This window comes from Zootoca vivipara, chromosome 7 (genome assembly GCF_965207765.1).
Source record: "Zootoca vivipara chromosome 7, rZooViv2.hap1.1, whole genome shotgun sequence".
Lineage (NCBI taxonomy): Eukaryota > Metazoa > Chordata > Lepidosauria > Squamata > Lacertidae > Zootoca > Zootoca vivipara.
In genome coordinates, this window is record NC_142590.1 from 40487852 (window position 1) to 40508590 (window position 20739).

At 39.1% G+C, this 20739-nt stretch overlaps 1 protein-coding gene across 5 annotated transcripts in view; it reads right to left on the reverse strand.

The window, feature by feature from the left end:
- Positions 1–574: 574 nt before the first annotated feature.
- Positions 575–20739, reverse strand: part of LOC118089119 (uncharacterized) — a 36512-nt gene continuing 16347 nt past the window's right edge. For 2 of the 5 annotated variants that reach the window (XM_088674066.1, XM_088674067.1), the window contains 5 exons: positions 10450–11904; positions 7429–7534; positions 4671–4797; positions 4190–4220; positions 575–2092 (listed from right to left, as the gene is read on the reverse strand). In XM_088674066.1, the coding sequence (XP_088530192.1) occupies positions 819–2092; positions 4190–4220; positions 4671–4797; positions 7429–7534; positions 10450–11398 (2487 nt within the window). In that variant the 5' untranslated portion in view covers positions 11399–11904 and the 3' untranslated portion in view covers positions 575–818. Of the gene's footprint in view, positions 2093–4189; positions 4221–4670; positions 4798–7428; positions 7535–10449; positions 11905–13889; positions 14115–18647; positions 18763–20739 lie in introns of those variants that run through there. The other 3 variants (XM_088674069.1, XM_088674068.1, XR_015951043.1) reach the window with 3 other exon arrangements.

The following is a 20739-nucleotide window of genomic DNA, read 5'->3' on the forward strand; positions in this document are numbered from 1 at the left end:
TCTCAGTATATCTGCAATATGACAATACGAAAAACAGCCTACTTTGCAAGGTTGTTGCATGCAAATATTACTGTAATAATTTATGGAAATGCTATAAACAGCAGAAACGGTCTAAGTTGTTCTCATAAATGCTACATGATTTTTAGATTTTCCTACTAAAATCTGAATGGTTTAAACATAAACATGTTCTGTTAAATAACATTCCTCCTGGAGGAAATGGAATTTGTTCTGCTGAGGTTTTGGAATTTAATTTATGTCACTATAAGTATTTGTCTATTCACAGCCATCTCTATCTTGATCTGAGAAGGGAGAACCCAAATTATGTCCATACTAGGAACACTGGAAGTTACCTTATACCAAGTCAGGCCAAATATAGGTCAAATGGTTTTCCAGGATTTCAGACAGGGTCCCCTCCCACCTCTACCTGGATATGCCAGGGATTGAACACGGGACCTTCTGCATGCAAAGCAGGTGCTCCCACACTGAGCTATGGCCCTTTCCCACATGCTGTCCACACAAAAACCTGAATACAAAAATGTCTGCCATCTCTCACCTAAATTAAAATGACTTCCACTATGTTTAGTCAGTTTTAATTTCTGAAAAATAATTCAGAATTTATGTTGCCTAGTATGTATACATTTTTTAAAAAAATTCTTAAGACACATTACTAATATTCAATGGCTTTTTCGTCACAAAACTCAGGTTGTAATTTCTCCATGTTTCCTGTAAGCATATTCAAAGAATTTGTTTGGTGGGAAATAGAACCATCAACATTTGTGAGAAGAGTTAAAATTATTCACCGAGATGTAAAATACCAATCATGGATTTTGCACTGTAGAAATCTCGGTCAATGGCTGGTCCACTTGTGATACTGTAGTAGAAGGTGGTGGTATGATAGCATTGTCAGGTTCGGACTTTAAAATATTCTGTGTCTGGCCTGATTGTGCTACTTCAGTGGGCAAAGGCCCTGTGATAGCATTGCCAAGTACTGGCTTCGAAATTATCAATGCTTGGTCTACTTGTGCTACTGTGGTAGAGTAAAGCCCTATGACGCCACTGTCAGGTTCTGACATTGAAATTGCCAGTGCCTGGTCTACTTGTGATACTGTAGTGGAGAAAATCCCTATGACAGCATTGTCAAGTCCTGTGTTAGAAGCTGCCTGTGTCTGGCCTGCTTGTGATACTTCAGTTGATAAAGGCCCTGTGATAGCATTGCCAGGTTCGGATTTCAGAATTGCCTGGGTCTGACCTGTTTGTGATGCTTCAGTAGAGGAAGGCCCTGTGATAACATTGCCAGGTTCTGATTTCAGAATTGCCTGTGTCTGGCCTGTTTGTGATGCTTCAGTAGAAGAAGGCCCTGTGATAACATTGCCAGGTTCTGATTTCAGGATTGCCTGGGTCTGACCTGTTTGTGATGCTTCGGTAGAAGAAGGCCCTGTGATAACATTGCCAGGTTCTGATTTCAGAATTGCCTGTGTCTGACCTGTCTGTGATGCTTCGGTAGAAGAAGGCCCTGTGATAGCATTTCCAGGTTCTGACTTCAAAACTGTCTGCATCTGGCCTGTTTGTGACACTGCAGTAGAGGAAGGCTCTGTGATAGCACTGTCAGGTTTTGGCTCTGAGATGGTTGATTTCTTTAGTGTAACATCCTCTGAGGTACTTGGTTCTTTGACATCATATAAACAATGGTCTGGCTGGACTCCTTGCAATACTTTACCAGATCTTGCGAGATCATTATCAGGTTTCGATTTTGAAATAGTTGTTTTCTTCAGTTGTGGTGACACATCTTTAGAGGTACTCTGCTCTTGATTATCCGGCTGTTGTGGAACAGGAACCAGGTCATTTTTGGGGGGGACAGTGCTGGAACCATTTTCCATGGTCACAGATTGTTGGGAAGAGACATCATCACGTACATCATCACGTACATCAAATAATGATTGCATGCTGTCAGTGGACCGAGATGGAAGCATAATCGCTCTGGATCTTATAGTCAAACCTCTACATGATATTTCTGAACTGCCTTCTGTATCAGAGCTGCCATATATTTCCTTCATAATAACAAAATCCTCTTTGGAACATGTTTTGGTAGCTGCTATGAAAAGGATCACATTGTTCATCAGAAGTGCATGATTTTAAAAATGTAACCATATCATAAATTTATATTAGATAAAATTAGTTGGAACCAAATATCAGTCTGAGGAAGGGGATGATCAGAAGCTTTCTTTACCAGCCCTTCCTTTCACTGGCAGCCCCATGACACCCCTAAACAGACTCCATCAAGAGATGGGGGACCCTGATGAATGGAGAGGGCTGTTGCACAAGGGAAGGGGGAGATGGTAAAAGTCAAGGAGAAGCAGATTCTGTGAATAGGAGTGCTGCTTACAGAAGCCTTATTTTCAGTGATTTTAGTGTACTTGATACAAGCATATGAGTTCAGAATTCCTTCTACACATGTGCATGGACGTAGTCAGGATTTTTTTGGGGGGGCAAGCCTTTTGTTAGGGCGGAAAGAACCTCAGTATGCTATGTATTTTTATTTATTTTTATTGATTCAGGGGGGCAGCTGTGCCCTCCCTGCCCCTCCCCAGCTACTCCCATGCATATGTGCTATTTGTCCTGTGGTGTAACTAATTATTAATATTTTTGTGTATTCTTGAATTATTTGTATCTCCCATCTTCAGCCCCTTGAAAGGGTCCTCACAGTAGATAAGAAAACATGCACAAGCATAAAAGGGCATCAAAACATCTTTAAAAAGTAAAGAATAAAGCAACAAAAGTAATTCAACTGATTCTTGCCATGAAACAAAGTAGCAAGGCCATAATAGAGATTTGCATAGCTGTGGTGAGTCATGATTCAGAATGGGCAAATGCACCCCAAACTTAGGTACCGGTAGGTTGCACCAAGGTTGCACAAAAATCCATTACATTTGTCAGGCACAAGAGAAATGGGATGAATAAAAGTAGCAGAAAGAGAAAAGAAAAGGAGAAAGCCATACAGGACAAAAATTTAAAAGTTGGTTCTAATTGAAGCCTCTCTTATTAAAGAATAATGATTATTGGCCAGCTTTTCAAAAGCACATAGTGTGTGTCTGAAAAGCACCATTTTCACTGAAAGTGACCAGAAGAGCTATAATCTGTTATGGGGTTTTTTGTACCCTCTTCCATACTGCAAACTTGTATTTTAAGTGTTAAATTTCTACAAACAGAATGCAGCTGTAAAAGGAACTGCAGCTTCTGAGTATTAACGAGAGAAAGCGTTGTTTTATTCCTTTTGGCACTTTTTTGTGAAGAGATCAATATTAGCGGTTCCTCATAAGGAAGTCCATGCACTTTAGACAATATGGTCTCTGTGTAAGAGCCCCTTCTTGTGGATGAACTTCATCTATTTGTTTCATCTATTTACGTTACATTTATTTCCTGCCCTACACTTATTTCCTTGGCCTTACATTTATTTCCTGGCCTAAGCATCCTCAGTCACACAATATTGTTGTATGTAGGGGTTTATCACATTGTTAGCAAGAGCCTTTTCACAAAATGTTTTGCCTGAATCTAATTTTTCTAGTCTTTAAAAATAGACAACTGATAGTTCTCTCTTCTGGCTTTAGCAATGCCGGACGCTTTATGCAGCTCTGAATGTCTGAGACACACTCTGTCTTTTACCTATAATAAAGTAGTTAGCCACTACTTATGTTTCTCTGGGTGTTGTTCTTCACGCTTGGGGAGCAATCACATAATTATTGCACCACCGGACTCACCAGTAGCCGGGAATGTGTGCACTCTTTTTGTTAGCTTTGGGGGCAGTCTAACAACTTGCCCCCAGGCAGCATAATGCTAACAGAAACATGCCTTTCCATATAGTTCCATATAGTAGTGGCACCCACCCTGTGGAATACCCTCCCACCAGAGGTCAAAGAGAACAACAATTACCAGACCTTTAGAAGGCATCTTAAGGCAGCCCTGTTTAAGGAAGCTTTTAATGTTTGATGGATTTCTGTATTTTAATATTTTGTTGGAAGCCGCCCAGAGTGGCTGGGGGAACCTGGCCAGATGGGCGGGGTATAAATATTAAATTATTATTATTGTTGTTGTTATTGTTAGTAGTTTACATGATTTCCACTTTGTTTTATTTTACGAGCAATGTCAGTAGTATAACAAATTTTTAAACCACTCTTAAGAAAAGTTTTAATACCTGTTGCCAATATTTGATTCTTCCTTGATTCCTGTGAGACATAAATGGAAAGAGTATAATCAAAGCACCATGATTATTATATTCAAAAATGATATAAAACAAAGTACTTTCAGCTGTAGCCTGCTTGGTTTATAGCTGGCTTGTAACAGTCTCAGGAAGCCTCTGTATTCCTGTTCTAGTGGCTCTGTCCCTGCTCTAGCCCCTGTTCTGCTGAAACTCACCGACTGAGACTTCTGCTCCAATGTACTTGGTTTCCTATGACCATAGCTGCCAAGTTATCCCTTTTTTTAAGGGAAATTCCCTTATGCTGAATAGGCTTCCTCGTGAGAAAAGGGAAAACTTGGCAGCTATGCCTATGACTCAGAGTTTCCATCTTACAGAAAGACCTCCCTTGCTAAACTAGTGCAAAAGTGTTTAGGGTTGAGATATTAACTTGGCCTCAAAATATTAGCAGTGCAAAAATGCCATTATTATATTTTACCTGTGGTTGTCCAAAATGAAAATTTTGTGACAGAGAAATAGGCGGGCAACACTGAGAAGCAGCGTGTTTCCATTCCTTTTTCGATTCTTCACCTTTTAAACCAGCTTCAAGAAATGGAACAAATTGCCTGAAATGCATTTTAATACATAAATATTATGGTTCTATTTGAGATAGATCATGAATCTAAAGAACTAACATGTAATAAAATTAAATAGCTAGGTTTTTAAAAACGCTTTGTTGGTATATATCAGAGGTGGGAACCCTTAGGCCTAGGAGCTAAACATGGTCCTCTCTACCTGGCCTTCAGAACTCACCACAGGCCACGCCCCTCAATGACTCCAAGATGCCCCTTGCTTTTCTGGATAGAGGATACAAAGTGGTATGTGCTCGTGGGTAAAATTTATATCTGTTCCTCCACTCCCTTTTATCTGTAGTCCCATCCACACTGGCGTGTGGTCCTCAGGATGAAAAGGTTTCCCCATCCTTGGTATAAATGGATGAAAACACTTGGCAATTTTTAGGTGACCTGAATGGTGAAAAACAAGTAGAGACTATGCAATAAAGCAATCTCTTTAAAAGCAGTATTGCAAAAATGATTTTGATAAAGATGAATAACTTGTACAATGATCAAGATAATTGATTAAGGAACAATTATGGGATTCTATTTAGTTGAATTTACTGTAATAACCATTTTTTGCACTTTTTAATTTATGAAGTTCTTCCCCCCCAAAATTGTAGAAAGTAGGAGGACTTGAGTGGGACACATTTCTATTAAAGGTGTTTGGTTTCAGAGTGCTGACCCTCATCACAGCACCACGAGACAAAGGCAATATCTAATTAAGTCAATGGGGCTGCTGAGATCAAAGGTATTTATTTAAAATATTTTTATACCACTTGTAATTTAAAACTCACAAAGTTGTATAACCACACTTTGAGGGGTGCTGTATCTTAATGCAACTCCATGGCTGCTAGTCCCATGGCCTTCTAATGAGCCCAGAATGCCAACCAACAGCTGAGCAGTGGCTGGGCAAGACCTACCCTGTTTCTCCAAAAATAAGACATACCCATAAAATAAGCCGTAGCAGGATTTCTAAGCATTTGCGCAATATAAGCCATACCCCGAAAATAAGACATAGTGATAGGCGCAGTTCTGGAGGGTGCCAAGGAAGAGGCTAGGCTGGACACGTAATTAAGAAATAAGACATCCCTTGATAATAAGCCACTGTGTGTTTTTTTGAGGAAAAATAAATATAAGAGAAACACGCTATGCATTAACGTGGGAGCTTTTTTGTGGCTCCAAGAAGGGGGAGAGAGGAGGAGGAGCAGCAAACCCTCACTGCAGTGCACCTGTATTCAAAAGGCAGCTGGCAACATTGCAGAGGGAAGAAATAGAGACTACCACCATAAGGCACTGGCTGTGGTAAATTGCAGAACCACAAATTACAGCAATGTATATTTTCCTGTAACGGGGAATGGAATCCCAAGGTTATTTGGATCTGGTTGGCAGGTGTGCACCATCTTCTTGCAGAGAAGAAGGGAGCCATAATCACCTTTATCCACCTGGGACTTAAAATGCTTGGTATGCTCATAAAACATTGCACTTGTGGCCCTTTCTGAGTCACACTGTCCCCTCCTTGCCCCCTCCCATGAGGTTAAGGGACACCATCAGACCCTCCAAGTGTCCCTATTTTCCAGGGACATCCCTGATTTAGAGAAGGTGTCCCAGTTTCTGATTTGATCCAGGAATGTCCCGCTTTTCCCTAGGATGTCCCTATTTTCATAGGAGAAAAGTTAGAGGGTGTGGAATTGTCTGACTCCTGAGTCATCTGAAGGCAATCCTGTATAGGGAAGTTTTTTTAATGCTTAATGTTTTATTGTGTTTTTATATATGTTGGAAGCTGCACAGAGTGGTTGGGGCAACCCAGTAAGATGTGTGGGGTATAAATAGTAAAATCATCATTATGGAATGGGATGTCCCTATTTTCATTGGAGAAATGTTGTAGGGTATGCACCATCTGCCCTGTGGAGAGGAAGAGAGGGAGGGAGGCAAAGACAACATCAGGGCCTGCTCCAATTGGACGGTCCATCCCTCCACCTGGGCAAAATTTCCATGTTATATAATTTATTTGTTTTAGTAGCTTAAAATTGTTAGTCCTCTTCGGTGCCTTGGCAGAAGGGTAGTGTATAAATGCAATCAATCAGTCAATAATAAAAATTCCCCAGTTCATGGAGATGTAAGAGGTGCGATCCTCAACCAGTCCTTGCCCTAAGCCCCAGACATCCCTACCGTGGAAACAGTACAGCAGAATTGTTACGGTAATTGTGACTGTCTGGTATGAATATATTATGTCAGTCCTTTGCCACTGGCTTCCAGTCCATTTCCAGTACACATTAACTTTTAAAAGCACTAAAAACTTGCAGTCAGTTTACCTGAAGGACCACCTCCTCACATAAAACTGCCTCGACTTTAAGAACATATTTTGATGCCCATCTCAACATACCACCACCAAACATGGTGCAGAGAGCGGCTGCTAGAGTGAGAGCCTTTTCAGTGGTGGCACCCTGGTTGTGAAATACCCCCAGAGAGACTTTATTTGTGGCGGCACTGTAGTCTTTTTGGTACCTTTTAATTTTATTACTTTATTTTTTATTTATTTATGTCTTAAAACATTTAGTGCCTTTCAGATATTTGGGATTTTTAAGATACATTGTTTAGAATATATATAACAAGATGAACTACTAAAGCCTTTAAACCTACCTTCTATTATAGTACAGGTAACCTGCTGCTAATGCCAAAGTAAACAGAGCGAATCCAAAAATAATGGCACATGCTATAAGGGCAGAAGTTACACGCGTCAAAACATCTAAATAGAAAAAAATATTTTGAAAGTTAATAGTATGTACTCAACATTTACTTTGTGGGTGTTTCTTCTTTTTAAAAAAATCACACTTCTTCTGTCACAAACCAGACACTTTGAATGTGCAAAGCTAATTAGACATTTATAGCAGCATATCCATGTTACTGAACGTAGGTCCTTTACACAGCTGTAAAGCAGAGTGAAGTGGGGCAATTAAAAGTAGGTGGGATATAGGTGCTGACCTCTCTCCCTGTCCTTCACTTTTGACCACAACAATCCCTTCACACAGTTGTGTTTTTGACCTTTTGACTCCAGTACCAGAAATAAACCCAGCTACCAGAAATTCTGCCAGCCATGTAGGGCTGAAAGGAGCAAAAGCAATGGGAAGAAAAGGTTCTCTTACTCCCTTCCTCCTGGGCTGTTTCCTCTGCTTTAAATTACCATCACCACTACTTTACAACAATCTATGTTTCCCCTATGGGCCAAGAGACAGATTACTTTAGAAGTATACATTTCATTCTGTAATTTGTCTCTCTGACCATAGGACATAGCTGTCAAGTCTCCCGTTTTTCACGGGAAACCCCCGTATTTAAATCTGTTTCCCGCTGTTATCCCGAATGGCAAAATATCCCGTAATTCCCCCAGATTTATAAGGAAGGAGCTCCTGCTGGCCGAAAATCGTCTCTGCGCATGCCCGGGCATGCGCAGAAGCGATTTGTGGTGCCCAGACATGCAGACATGGGCAGTCCAGCACCAGAAATCACTTCTGCGCATGTTTGGGCTCTGGAAATCGGGCAGAGCCGGCACCAAAGTCGCTTCTGCGCACAGAAGCGACTTCCGCTGTCGCGCCGCTGCTAATCCCTTATTTTCCAATCCGGAAGTTGACAACTATGCCATAGGATAGAAAAATAGTCAGTGAGTCTTTGGTCAGCACTGGCCTTTTAAAATTCTGTTTAAAACATATTGTAGATGATTGTTTAAAAGTAATATTAGATCTAGCTGTATTTTTTTCAACAATTTTCAAAGTCAGCCTCTACTTACATTTGGCATAGATTGTTTTGCCGATATGACAGAATGCATGCTGGTGCCAAATGTATTGCTCTGCTATCTTTTGGACCACATCAGCAAGGCTAAGAGTGGGGTCTTGCCATCTGGGCAGCCCAGGACCTCCATACACACTGCTCAAGCTTGCACCCCAGGAAGGTCACTTTGGTGCTGCTAATACAGTGGTTTGACTTCACCCACGGAGGCGCACTCCATTGTCTCTCAAGGCAGGCAAATGCCAACAACAAATTATTGCCATCTCACTGACAAACAGAACTTGGTTGTTTAGACAGAATCACTCAAGGCAAGATGACTTGCCATTACAGGATGACTCATGGGAAGTGTTTCATGAATGAAATAATAACAATGAGGATGATGTTTGTCTACTCCATCTCCAGCAAGTCTATCATATCAGGAGCTAGAACTTCAGAGACTAAGGCTAAAGTCTGTAGCAGAAGTCCATAAACAGAACCCTGTAACCAGCAAGGAACTCAGCAATTGCAAGGCTCAATATTATGTTCCTTCCATTTTGAGTGATATCAGCCTTACAGAATCTTCCAAGGCCTCCAAGATTATACAAGTTCTATTACTCAGGCCAAAATCTAGCTCCATCAGCAGTACTGGGCATACTAACTCTTATATTTATGCAACTTCATATATAGTATGTAACAATTTACTGATATGGCAAAAAGAGAAAGCACAGATGTTTAGAATTTGGTGTCAGACTAGATATCCTTAAATAAAAAATTTTTTATATTTATTTTTTATTTGTGTTAACATTTACAAGACATTTCCCAACTAAGAAGGGTCCTCAATGCAATATTAAAAAACAGCAAAGAAAATGAAAACAAACTTAACATTATTTTAACTGCCAGAGCAAAACAAGGACAAAAGTGAGCAAAATCAACAACAAAGGTAGCAGCCTCAGCAAAACCAGCAATCAGAGAAGATATCTTATCAATACTTAAAACCTGTTTGAAGTATGACAGCCTTCCCTAAATATATGAAGGTTAATAAGGGGCCAGACAAGCCTTTCACAACTTTGGCTTTAGTTCCCCAAATAACACAAAAAAATTTTTAAGTATAAATATTTTAAGTTGTGGCCTAACACAAAAAATATTTTAAGTATAAAGCAAACATGGTTTGTAGGACTGTCCTATGTTTAAAAAAATCTCAGCTGATCAATCGAGATGGTTTTAATTTATTAATCTATTAAATCTACATAAGTTTGCATTATTAAACATTTATTATGAAGCAAAAAATACTTCCTTAGTGCAAGGGGAGACACAGCCAAAGTTGCTGAGCTTTTCTTGGGAAATCACAGATAAAATACCCCTAAATAGGACATGGGGGGCAGGATTCTGCTGGTGGGGGTGGCAGAACCTCAGATAATTGAGTACTTTCAATGATTTTCAATAATATTTGTGGAGCCCCTGCCTTGACTACACCCATTCCTTAGTGTTTTGGATAATGGATACATATTCTGCAGTACCATCTCAAAAGAGGCATTTCCTATGTAAGATGGAATGACCTTTCTAATGTGCTGTCTGCCACCTTCACTTTTGTATAAGTACTCATTAAAAATGTTTAACATTTGGAAAAATACATTGCCCAATTATTTAGGGGCGCTTTTAAAAATCAGGATACATTTTCAAGCTATGCCTCTAACTAAGGAGTAGATTGCAACATCCATTAGCGCCAGCCAGCATGGTCAATGGTTAGCAATGATGGGAACAGCAATCCAACAACATCTGGAGTCACAGATTCCTAACTCCCAAGCTTGCTATCAATTAAATGTTATAGCCATAACTCTTTAAAAAATGCTATTTCTATTTTAAATGTAAATTATAGCATAAATAACAGCAGCGTAAACCTACCTACAGATATTGGTACCGTTTCTGCTTTTGCTGATCGTTTCGTTCTTTCAACAACCGATGGACCTTTAAAAATGTGTTTAAAGAGATATAACAAGATTGGTAAACTCTCTTCCGTATCAAGATGCTTTCTTACCATGAGTGCTTTTAGAGGCGAAATTCTAAATCCCTTATGAGCAACACTCAAGTATTTCTTTTTTATTCTCTTTGAGGGTTGCATGAGATATTTCAGCATTTTTGTCATGTAGAGTGATGCCTTTGCTTCATCCATTTCTGAAGTAAATACTTCATTCTTCACACCTACAGCAGGACTTATTAAGGAAGGCTGCACATAGTAAATTGTTGGCAAAACTTCTATTCCTTTTTCCCCAGATTTATTTTCTTTAGCTTTGAGCCACTTGGCTAATTTTATTAATTTTTTGCTTCTGTACATTTTTATTGGAAATGCAGACGCCTTTATTTGTTGAATGTTGGGCATTGCAGGTTCATGTGCTGAGAATGTTTTCTGTTTGCTGGCACTACTTCTTAATGCATGTACAAACTGAAACTTCTCATTTGCATTCATAGAATTTTTAGTTCTTGTTTTCCATTTTTGCATCTTGATATTTTCTCTGATAGGAAAGCTTGTCCCCCGCTGAAAACTTTTAGAGAACTGACCATATTTTTTAAATCCCATATATGGGCTGCTCCATTCTACATTTAATACTTTCTTCCTGTCAGTCATTCTGAATTGTTCTTTACTGTAAATATTTGTGTTCTCTTTAGAAAAGACCCTTTCTTTGACAGAAGTGAATATTCTATTACTGTTATTCTTAGATTTCTTCTTTCGTAGTACCTCAGCTTCAGTAAGCACTTTTCCTCTTGGTATCTGTGGTTTTACTAACTTTATCACAATGCTTTCTAAACCTTCCTGATCTTTTTGGAAATATGCTTCTTCAACGTTTAACATCATATTTGTTTGACATGCTATATAACCCAAAAGTGACCCAGCTCTTATGGGTTTGTGCCTATTTTCTAAGTATGTGATTTGCAATTGCTCCTTTCTTTTAGTTTCAGATTTCTTTCTAGTACCATTAAAAATACTGTGCCAATTCACTTTTACTTCATAACCATCACATTTTCTGTTCAGAATATTCCTGAGTATATGTCTTAAATATTTTTTTCTTATCAGAATTAATTCACTTCTTCCTAGATGTTTTCTTGAAATGTGTACACTTATGCTTCCATCTGTAATTGGATATGGATTTATTTTATATAATATTACATATTTTAGCAAGATTTTATGCTGATAGTTCCTGTAAGCATTCTTCCTAGGTGTTTTCAAATTTGTTCTGAAGCTGCTGTAATTTCTGATGCCCCTTTTCTGCGTTGACTGGTCTAAGATCACATTTCCTGATGTTTTGCATGAACAATTTTTTGCTGCTGGTACTGATACTTGTTGATACTCTAGTACGTGTCCTGCAATGAAGCAAACAAGAACATTAATTTAATTAAAATATTTTAAGCTGCACCAAGTTCTAGTTATTATAAGGCTAAAGCTCAGCTACATATAAAGCAAATTTTGCCAGTGAACACTTCTTTAGGATAGGATTTATCAACAACTCCCTCAGCACAGTGACAGAAAATGTTACAGTATGGCAGACTTTCATAAATTTATAGTATGTAACATCATCACAACTGCTAAGGACTAGTTCATATGTGGGGGTCTTGTAGTAAGGTTAAAGCTTACTGGGAAATGATATATAAGGAGTTGAAAAGGATGTTCAAAATAACTTTTTTTAAAAAAAACCCATAAGCTTTTCTTTTAGGAATTATAGGGATAGAACTACCTAAATTGTATAGAAATTTATTTATGTTTGCTACTGCAGCAGCAATAATGTTACTTGCCTATAAGTGGAAAGAAGCAGGAGTCCCAGTAAAGGAAGAATGGATACAAAAAATATGGAATATGCAGAAATGGCAAAACTTACTGGAAGAATAAGAAATCAAGATAACAAACTTTTTATAAAAGAATGGAAATGGTTTGTTGAATATTTACAGATAAATTGTAAACAGATAAAAAACATTAGCAGGATTAGTGCCATAACCTGCAGTTTTATAAGAGTATATATGTACAGTAGATAATTAAATGAGCAAGTTAAATGAACTTGGATATGCAGAAGATATTAAGAAATAAAATTTAAAAACCACAGTAAGAGGTGGGAGGAAATCAAATTTTGGAATGTCAAATTGATTGTAAAACTAATGAAATGTATAAATTTGAAAAGTATATATAGAAAACAAAACAACAACAACAACAACAACAACAACAACAACACCTGCTAAGGACTACCGGTGGGATCGTCATAACTTTAAAAGTCACATGATGCCTTCTGTCTCTCTCTTTGTCACACATCACACTCTAGCTTGACACAGAAACACAGTGCCTATACAGGGACTTCATGAAGCTGCTGTTTTAGGAGCTATGCAAAAAGGGGGACTTTTTCTCTCAGCATCCCTTTCATCAATAAGACCAGTAACCACTAATGGTGCATATGGTGAGGCAGAGCCACCCTGCTAAAAGAATCATTGCTACAGCTTACCACGCGGCTGGAGCTGGGGCAGTAGCGAGGCATCGTGACCCCCAATCTGCCACACCCCTTGGTGCAACCCCATGGCCCAGTGCAATCTTAGCCATGTCTGCTCAGAACTAATTCCTATTGAATTAACTCCCAAGTAAGTGGCACCAAGATTACAGCCTTAGGCAATCACAGACAATGGCCTGGGATGATGGGCAATGTAATCCAACAACATCTGGAGCAACACAGGTTAGACTCCGAGGGAAGTTACAATAAATTACTGTATATTTCTAATCAGCTATCACAGCAGCCATTAAAGTATACCAAAATCAAGAAGAAGCCCTGCCTAAGGAGATTGGAACTGCCAACAATTCCGTATTTGGTAGGAAATAGAAAGGATAAACACACTAGAAATTTAATGTAGATTCATTTGAGACATCTCAGAATTACTATGGATTTTTTTTCTTGTTTGTTTAATTCAGATTTGACTTTGTATCTATGTGAATTCCACCATGGGTCTGGCAGTTGTATCTAACCTATAATGATTTTTGTGAAGTCTGAAATATAAAGTTTCCTTTAATTCTCAGGTTTGAAAGTCAGAGAGTGACTGTAGATTTATTTATATTGTTGGGGAAATGGCAGTGCCTATGAAACTTGGAGAAGGCATTGAAGTCAATATATACCCCTGCCATGCTTATTGCCTTAAGGCAGGGTGCTAAAACCTCAGCCCCACCAAATAAATGCTACCCATAACTTCAAGCACATATCACACAGTCTTCCCATTTTTTCCTTTCAAATACCAGGGACAAGATGGGCAAGGAAGGAGCCCCCTGGTTTCATTTCGCAAACCCCATTCCCAGCTGTGACTCTATGCCTTCCTCTCACCTGGCCACACTTCCCAAAGGACAAGCAGATGGCCCAGAACAGGAGACCCCGTGACTGGTACCAGAACCAGCAGTGTAGCCATAAGGGATCTAGTGCTCAGCATGGCTTCCTCCTGGCTGGTGTAGAGGTAGAGTTGTTGTAAATGGTATGTTCCACAGTCATCGCTGCTGCGATTGTTGGAATGGAACAGTTTGGGGGGGCCTGACAGTTGAAAACAGTTGGAGCCTGCAGCTGTTACGGTTATGTTGTGCTTGGCTCAAAAGAAGTGATCAAGTCTCTCGTTAATATTTTCATTACCAGTTTACTGCTGCTACAGACCACCATAAAGGGAGCAACCTTTTCTAGAGCTTTTATCACACAGATCCATAGGGGGGGCTTTGCAACTCCCAAACACACTTGAATTCATTGGGTTGTAATAATCAGCGGGAACACTGATAGGATGGAAAATCTCTATATGGAAATACAGAAGCAACTGCATCACCTACAATGTATTATTCCTCTGTGTGAGTACCTGGGAATCTGTGGAGTAGAGAAGAAGATGGCAGGGAAAGATGAATGCCATTGCTGAAGCACATTGCACAATACCTCAGCAGTAAAAACATTACTGGCCTAGAAGATCAGGGCCTGCAGTCTCTGGCTGCATTCCTAGTCCCACTTGCCTGGAAGTAAACCCTATCAAATTCAATAGGATTTATTTCTGAATAGGCATGGTTAGGGTTGCACTATAAAATACAGCGTAGCCCACCTAGTAAGCCCACACTGGAAAGATATGGCAACAGTAATGCCAGCAGCTACGAAAAGCTTTCCCTATTTAGGAGAGAATTTAAGATGGCTGAAAAGCTTGAGGTCCTGATTTTACAAAAGTATGGATTTCTGTTCGCCTGCTGAATCAGATTTAAGCAAGATGGAAACAATGAAAGCAGGAGTTAAAGCAGTTACCCCTCAAACTAGTTTGAAAAGGTATGTGGAAGCACAGTGATCCTGCCTAAATTAAGAACTTATTATCAAAGGGAAGATTGCCACAGAGGCATATGTCATATTGTTTAATGCTTCCAAGGGAATTAGAGAAAATGTTTTAAATTATCTGCTTTAAATTATCAGAATATTTAGTACAAAACATTTATTTCAATTTTTGTAAGGTTTCAAAGTCATGTTGTTCATACTATTATGAGGTTTTTTTTAGGGAGGCTGTATGCCTGAGCCCACTTCTAATTCCTAGATCCAGCATGGATTCAATTCCTGGAATAGCCAGGATAGCTTCGCAAAGGAACCGGCTCTGTGCTAGACAGCAAATTGGTGGGACCCTCTCTCTCAACTTGCTGGTAGTTAGAAAGAAAAGAGCCATACTTAGAAGGCAGACGCAAGGCTACAGGCTGGGCAGCTGGGAGACAGAACCATGCCTGATTTCTGCTGGACACTGAGGCTGTGACTATGGGAGAAAATATACCCTCGGGGTGTTAATGCTGTGAACTCCTTCATCATAGGTTCAGGTTGTATATATGTGTAAATAAACCATATAGCCTAAAGACGCCGCAGTCTCCACTGTCCCCCATTCCAAGGAAACACAAACCCTGGGTAAGCACCTGGTCACTCTTGAATCTCACACCGCTCAGAGATTGTGGTGGCGTGCAAAAATACGTTAATGTTCCCTTACTTGCAAGAGGAATAACTCACTGAGGAAGTTCTGCTAGAGAGATTCGGTATTGTTACTGTCTGGGAAAGAGAGAAACAGTAGAATATGTCCACGAAAGGAATGCTGGTAAGCTCCCATATACTGGCACAAGTTTCTGCTGATGCTGATTAAAGGACTCCTGAAATTATGAGCACCACCAAGAAAAAGGAAAAGGAAATCAAGGTGAGTTATGGAGAACTGAAAGAGTCAGTGGTGAAGATTGCTGCTATCAAGGGGACCCTTAAAGAACTTGATATCAAAGGGTGGCGACCAGGCTTAAGTCCATCCAAAAAGGGTTGTGTGAAGTGAGGAAGCTCTAGATGTCAGCAGGATTACATGCTTGCAGCCATTGTTTCTGGTTTAGGAGCAGGAAGCACTACCAGGCAGGATATCATTCAACCCAAGAAAGTTAAGCAGCTGCAAGCCAGCAAAACCACAATGTTACTCTGAGGAGACCCAGCATGACCCATGCATGTCAAAGGTGGTCTCAGGCACAAGCAGCATGTAAGGTCAAACACATGAAACATCTACTGATGAACGCATTACATTAATCAAAAGTGCAATGAATGTGAATATGGGAATAATGAGTTTGTATCAGTTCTTGTGTTTTATGGTAAGTCATTGCTCATTTTATATTGAATTAGTTAGAGATAATTCATGGATAAATAGATGTGGTGAGGTATAACTGGCGATAAAACTATAGAACACACTCATGCCCCAATCCAGACTGGCAATTAAAGGATGGGGGTAAACCTTTTCCTCCAAGCTGTCTTCCTGACAAAAATCTGCCTTCTCTCAAAGATGCCCCATGACCAAAACATATGACTGTGGCAATCTTGCTGGCTAATTCTCTGGCCTAACACAAAACACCTGATCCACAGTGTAAACCTGGCCCTGCAAGCAGGCTGCAAAGAATCTTCCAGAAGGAATTTGCATAATGTTTCGGGGGGAAATTCCAGATAATATTGGAAGGGTGTGGATTTTGATAATAGGGGTAAAATGAGTCGCGATCGTTCTTCGCTATAGAATTCACAGAATAATAGAATGTGAATAACAGATTCCACCTTGTTGGACATGCATGGACAAAAGCGCTCTTCAATTGGTATACGCAAGAATTTGCCGTGTAACACAGCTGAAGGCATCGCATCAAATCGGGCTCTGGTCTGGAAAAGGCCCATCTATGAGATTCATAAATAATATTGGATAGATACGGGGCAGCTGCCAGATTAGGCCAAGATTTTAGACACCTGTAGTTCTTAGGAAGTAAGGCATCTTCTTTTTGCAGTTCAATATCGAAAAGCCTCTGAGTAATGATTGTTTTTGCCTTATTCAAAGTACCATTAAAGAGATCTTCTGGGTTTAGGCCAATTTGTTTGATCTTGTTAGAAATTTGCGTAAGCCAAGGTGGATAAGGGGCTGCGGCCAGGAAATGAGATAACATTCCCTTTGGGTTATAATGAATTTTCAACCAGAGGGATATTGCTTGTTCCCAGACTTTTAATTCATCTCTGGGCATTCCTGTCTCTAGTCTTAATATTACATTAGATGTGCTCTTAGGGGTGCTGAATAGGGATCTAATAAATTTTGATTGAACTGTTTCGAGAATCTTAAGATTGGCAGAGAGTCCAATTTGTGAACCGTATAGAAGTTGGGCCAGAGATTTTGCCTGAAAGACTTTTAAGGCCATAGGAAGGAAACCAGCACCTTTCCTTCTAAATAGTCTAAGAATGGCGTTAGCACTTCTTTCTGCTGAGGTGGCGGATGCGGTCAAATGTGCTGAGAATTTGATGTTGTAAGAGAAGGTGATGCCTAAATATTGGAAGTTCTTAGTTTGATCTATGGCATTTCCCTTCATATTCCAATTGTGTTTGCTAAAGGAGCGGCCAAAGCGGACAATTTTAAGAAGGATTTAAGCCCCCACCCCAGTGCTGCAGTTTTAATCCAGGCCTAGGCTTACAGGAGCTGTTGTTTTTTTATTTTATACCTTTTACTTAAAAATTACAATCATGGATTTCTTGTCATGTCCAGTTTGGCCCATAATGGTCTCACTACCAAGGAAGTTTGTTTGACAACTCAAGTCTCTTCATAGCTGATTTTAAAAGACTTGTGAGCATCTCCTCTGAGCTCCCAGACAGAAAACATGGTTGCTGATTTACTCCCAAGTAAATGTGAACAGGATTTCAATTGCTGTTTGAATTGTAAAAACTACTTGTACTTCGAAAAACCAGACATCTGAAAAGTTAATACAGCTAAACTCTAGCAGCGTATCAAAAACCTTAAACAACACTCAGAGTCTGGTGTAGAGGAAAATTATTCATGCAGGGAAAATACCACCAACCCAAAAGGAAACCCAATAGGCATTGAAGAAGAGCCAGTACAATAGTCCCAGCCACTCCAAGAGCAAGCAGTAATACACTATGACCCTACCATATTGACATAGACTATTTCCCCTGCAATTCCTTGGATTTCATTACAGTCTGGATTATTAATAAACGGGTAATTCCTGTTCAGCTTTACAGAGGGCTGAACACTGCCATGAACAGTGGTGAGTAGTACCACTGACTAGTATAGGTATATGCAATATTATTTTCCACAGGTATGTAAAAATATAAAGATTTTGTCTATATATCTTGCCATACTAGACCTGATGCAACATGACAAGGAGCCAAAAGGTTGACTAAGATTGATAAGCCAGACATGAACAAGGCTTCTAACTTATTAGTAAAGAAATTACAGGAATGAAATTACCATTGTGTAGGTCTTCTGGAAAAGGCTTTAGTGAAAAATGTAAAGGAACTCAAATGCCTCTTAATTGTTAATAACTTTCACTTTTGTCCTCTAGAACTAATCAGCTTGTTTTCTGTTTGCAGAGTTCTCTCCATTTTCTAGCTTTTCAGCCTTTTGTCATCTCTTATAGCAACAGTGATCCATGGCTTCAAGACCTGGAGTTCAAATAAGACTGTCTAACATAGCCTCTTCGTATTGCTCTGCTACTTTAGTTTTGAATATAATGTACAGTATCATTTCCGAAATAGTTAAAAGAATATACCAGCTGCAGAGTGGTGATGATCTTAACTGACTTTTACCAGTATCTTTTTTATTGTCCACAAGGTGGTGCTCTGTCAAACAAGTAATAAAATAGAAGAGGATATGATATTGGCTCTGGGTGTATCATGTTGTTCACTCTTCAACCAAGAAGGACTGTAATATCACACACACACAGAGAGAGAGAGAGACAGATAGAGAGACAGAGAGAGAGAGAGACAGACAGACAGAGAGACAGAGAGACAGAGAGACAGAGAGAAGAAATGAATAATAACAATAATTTATTAGACATAAACATATTGTAAAGAGCTATTGTTAATGATTAAATATTATATGGAATTATGATATCATTTAGTTTGATTTCACACCCACCCTATCCCTTAGGCTTAAGATGACAATCATCAGTTTTTAAAACTGCATTTTCAAAATGCATAAGATTGGAATTCAAACACTTACAAACAGAAAACTGAAATGACTCTGCACTCATCATCACCGATCACTACAATATGCATTTTGGGAAAATTCCTAGCCTAAGCTTTGGCATGTCACCAAATACAAAGTTCCAGGCCAGGGATCAGCTGCTAATAACTTGTCTCTGTGGGCCCAAAACAATTCAAACTCAGGACAATTACAAGTGGTCCATTCTCTGTTGAATATCAAGATTGCGTATGGGAAGGTGCTTGCTAAGTTGTATAGACACCAAGGCATTCCAGTTTAGCACCTATCCAAATGGTGCCAAGTGTGTGCCATTTTAGCCATACTTTTTTTTTAAATTATCATTTCATTATCACTCCTTTGCTTTAAGTAAGTTGAAATATTTAAGCAATAGTGCTTAATTTTTAAGTACTTTACCACATATTTAAAAACTAAATAAGAACAGTGTGTGTGCACACGCACACACAAAGCCTTTTCAGTCAACACCATTTTATCAACACATGAATCCCCTCCCCCATTTTTACTGTTTCCTCCTTAATGCCAAAGTATCAACGATAGCTTAGAAATTTAAAGAGCACTTTAGAAATTATTTATAAAAATTGATCTGGAACAAATGGCTTAAAAATAGCATACTCTGGTTAATTGTTCCTTTGGCATCCACACAGTTCATAGCTGCCAAGTTTTCCCTTTTCTCGCGAGGAAGCCTATTCAGCATAAGGGGAAATCCCTTAAAAAAAGGGATAACTTGGCAGCTATGACACAGTTGTTTGACACCCTTTGTGGAATGTAGAAGGATGCAGAGACAGAGAGAGAGAGAGAGCTATAACTCTCAATATGTGAAAAGAAAAGTGCAATTCTTCATAGAGCTTGCAGTGACAAAATAAGGCCAGCACTAAGTGCTGCCATTTCTGGAAACACCCGCAGTCTCTATGACTATACAGTAGAACATTTTTTACATGTCATAATTTAGAAAAGTAATAATTATTGGTGATAACTTACTTGATAATTTACTGCAGTATATTTCACAATAGCGAAGTTCCATGGGCAATGCTTAGTACAGCGCAAAAACTTTAAAAAATATATGCATATTGCTAACAGGAAGGAATTTAGAGTTGTAGTAGCATCCTGTAGGATGTGTATATTTCATTTTGATACATGATGATTTACAGAGGGCTGTGCTTTCAGCTATATGTTCTAGTCATTGTGGTATTAGGATTACTGCTACTACATCTAAACACAGGAAATAAGTACAAGTACAGTATACAGTATTGGTAGATATGATATCTATTTCCCACTTTTTAAAAATAAACTGTTTCAATGTCTACATATTACAATTAAAAGAAATGGATTATAATTTGCAAAAACAGGTCACCAGAAAAAAAGAACAAAACAACACATACTGGGAGTCAATATTATTGTAATATTAACATTGATTTCCAGGCTGAGGGCAAACTACCATTTACAATGGAAATGAATGAATACACCTCTGTTTTTAATTACAAATAGCAGTGACAGGGGGGGCAGGAGGAATTGGGACTAGCCTGTGAGGGGTCAGCCATTTTTTTCTTTGTACTTGGAGCCTCTATACCCCAGGAGAAAAAAACAAACCCCACACCAATTTCCCTTCGTAGCCGATATCATAATATGCTGATGCTTCAGAGCATATATAGAAGTCAAGGAGAAAGGTAAGACTGCCTG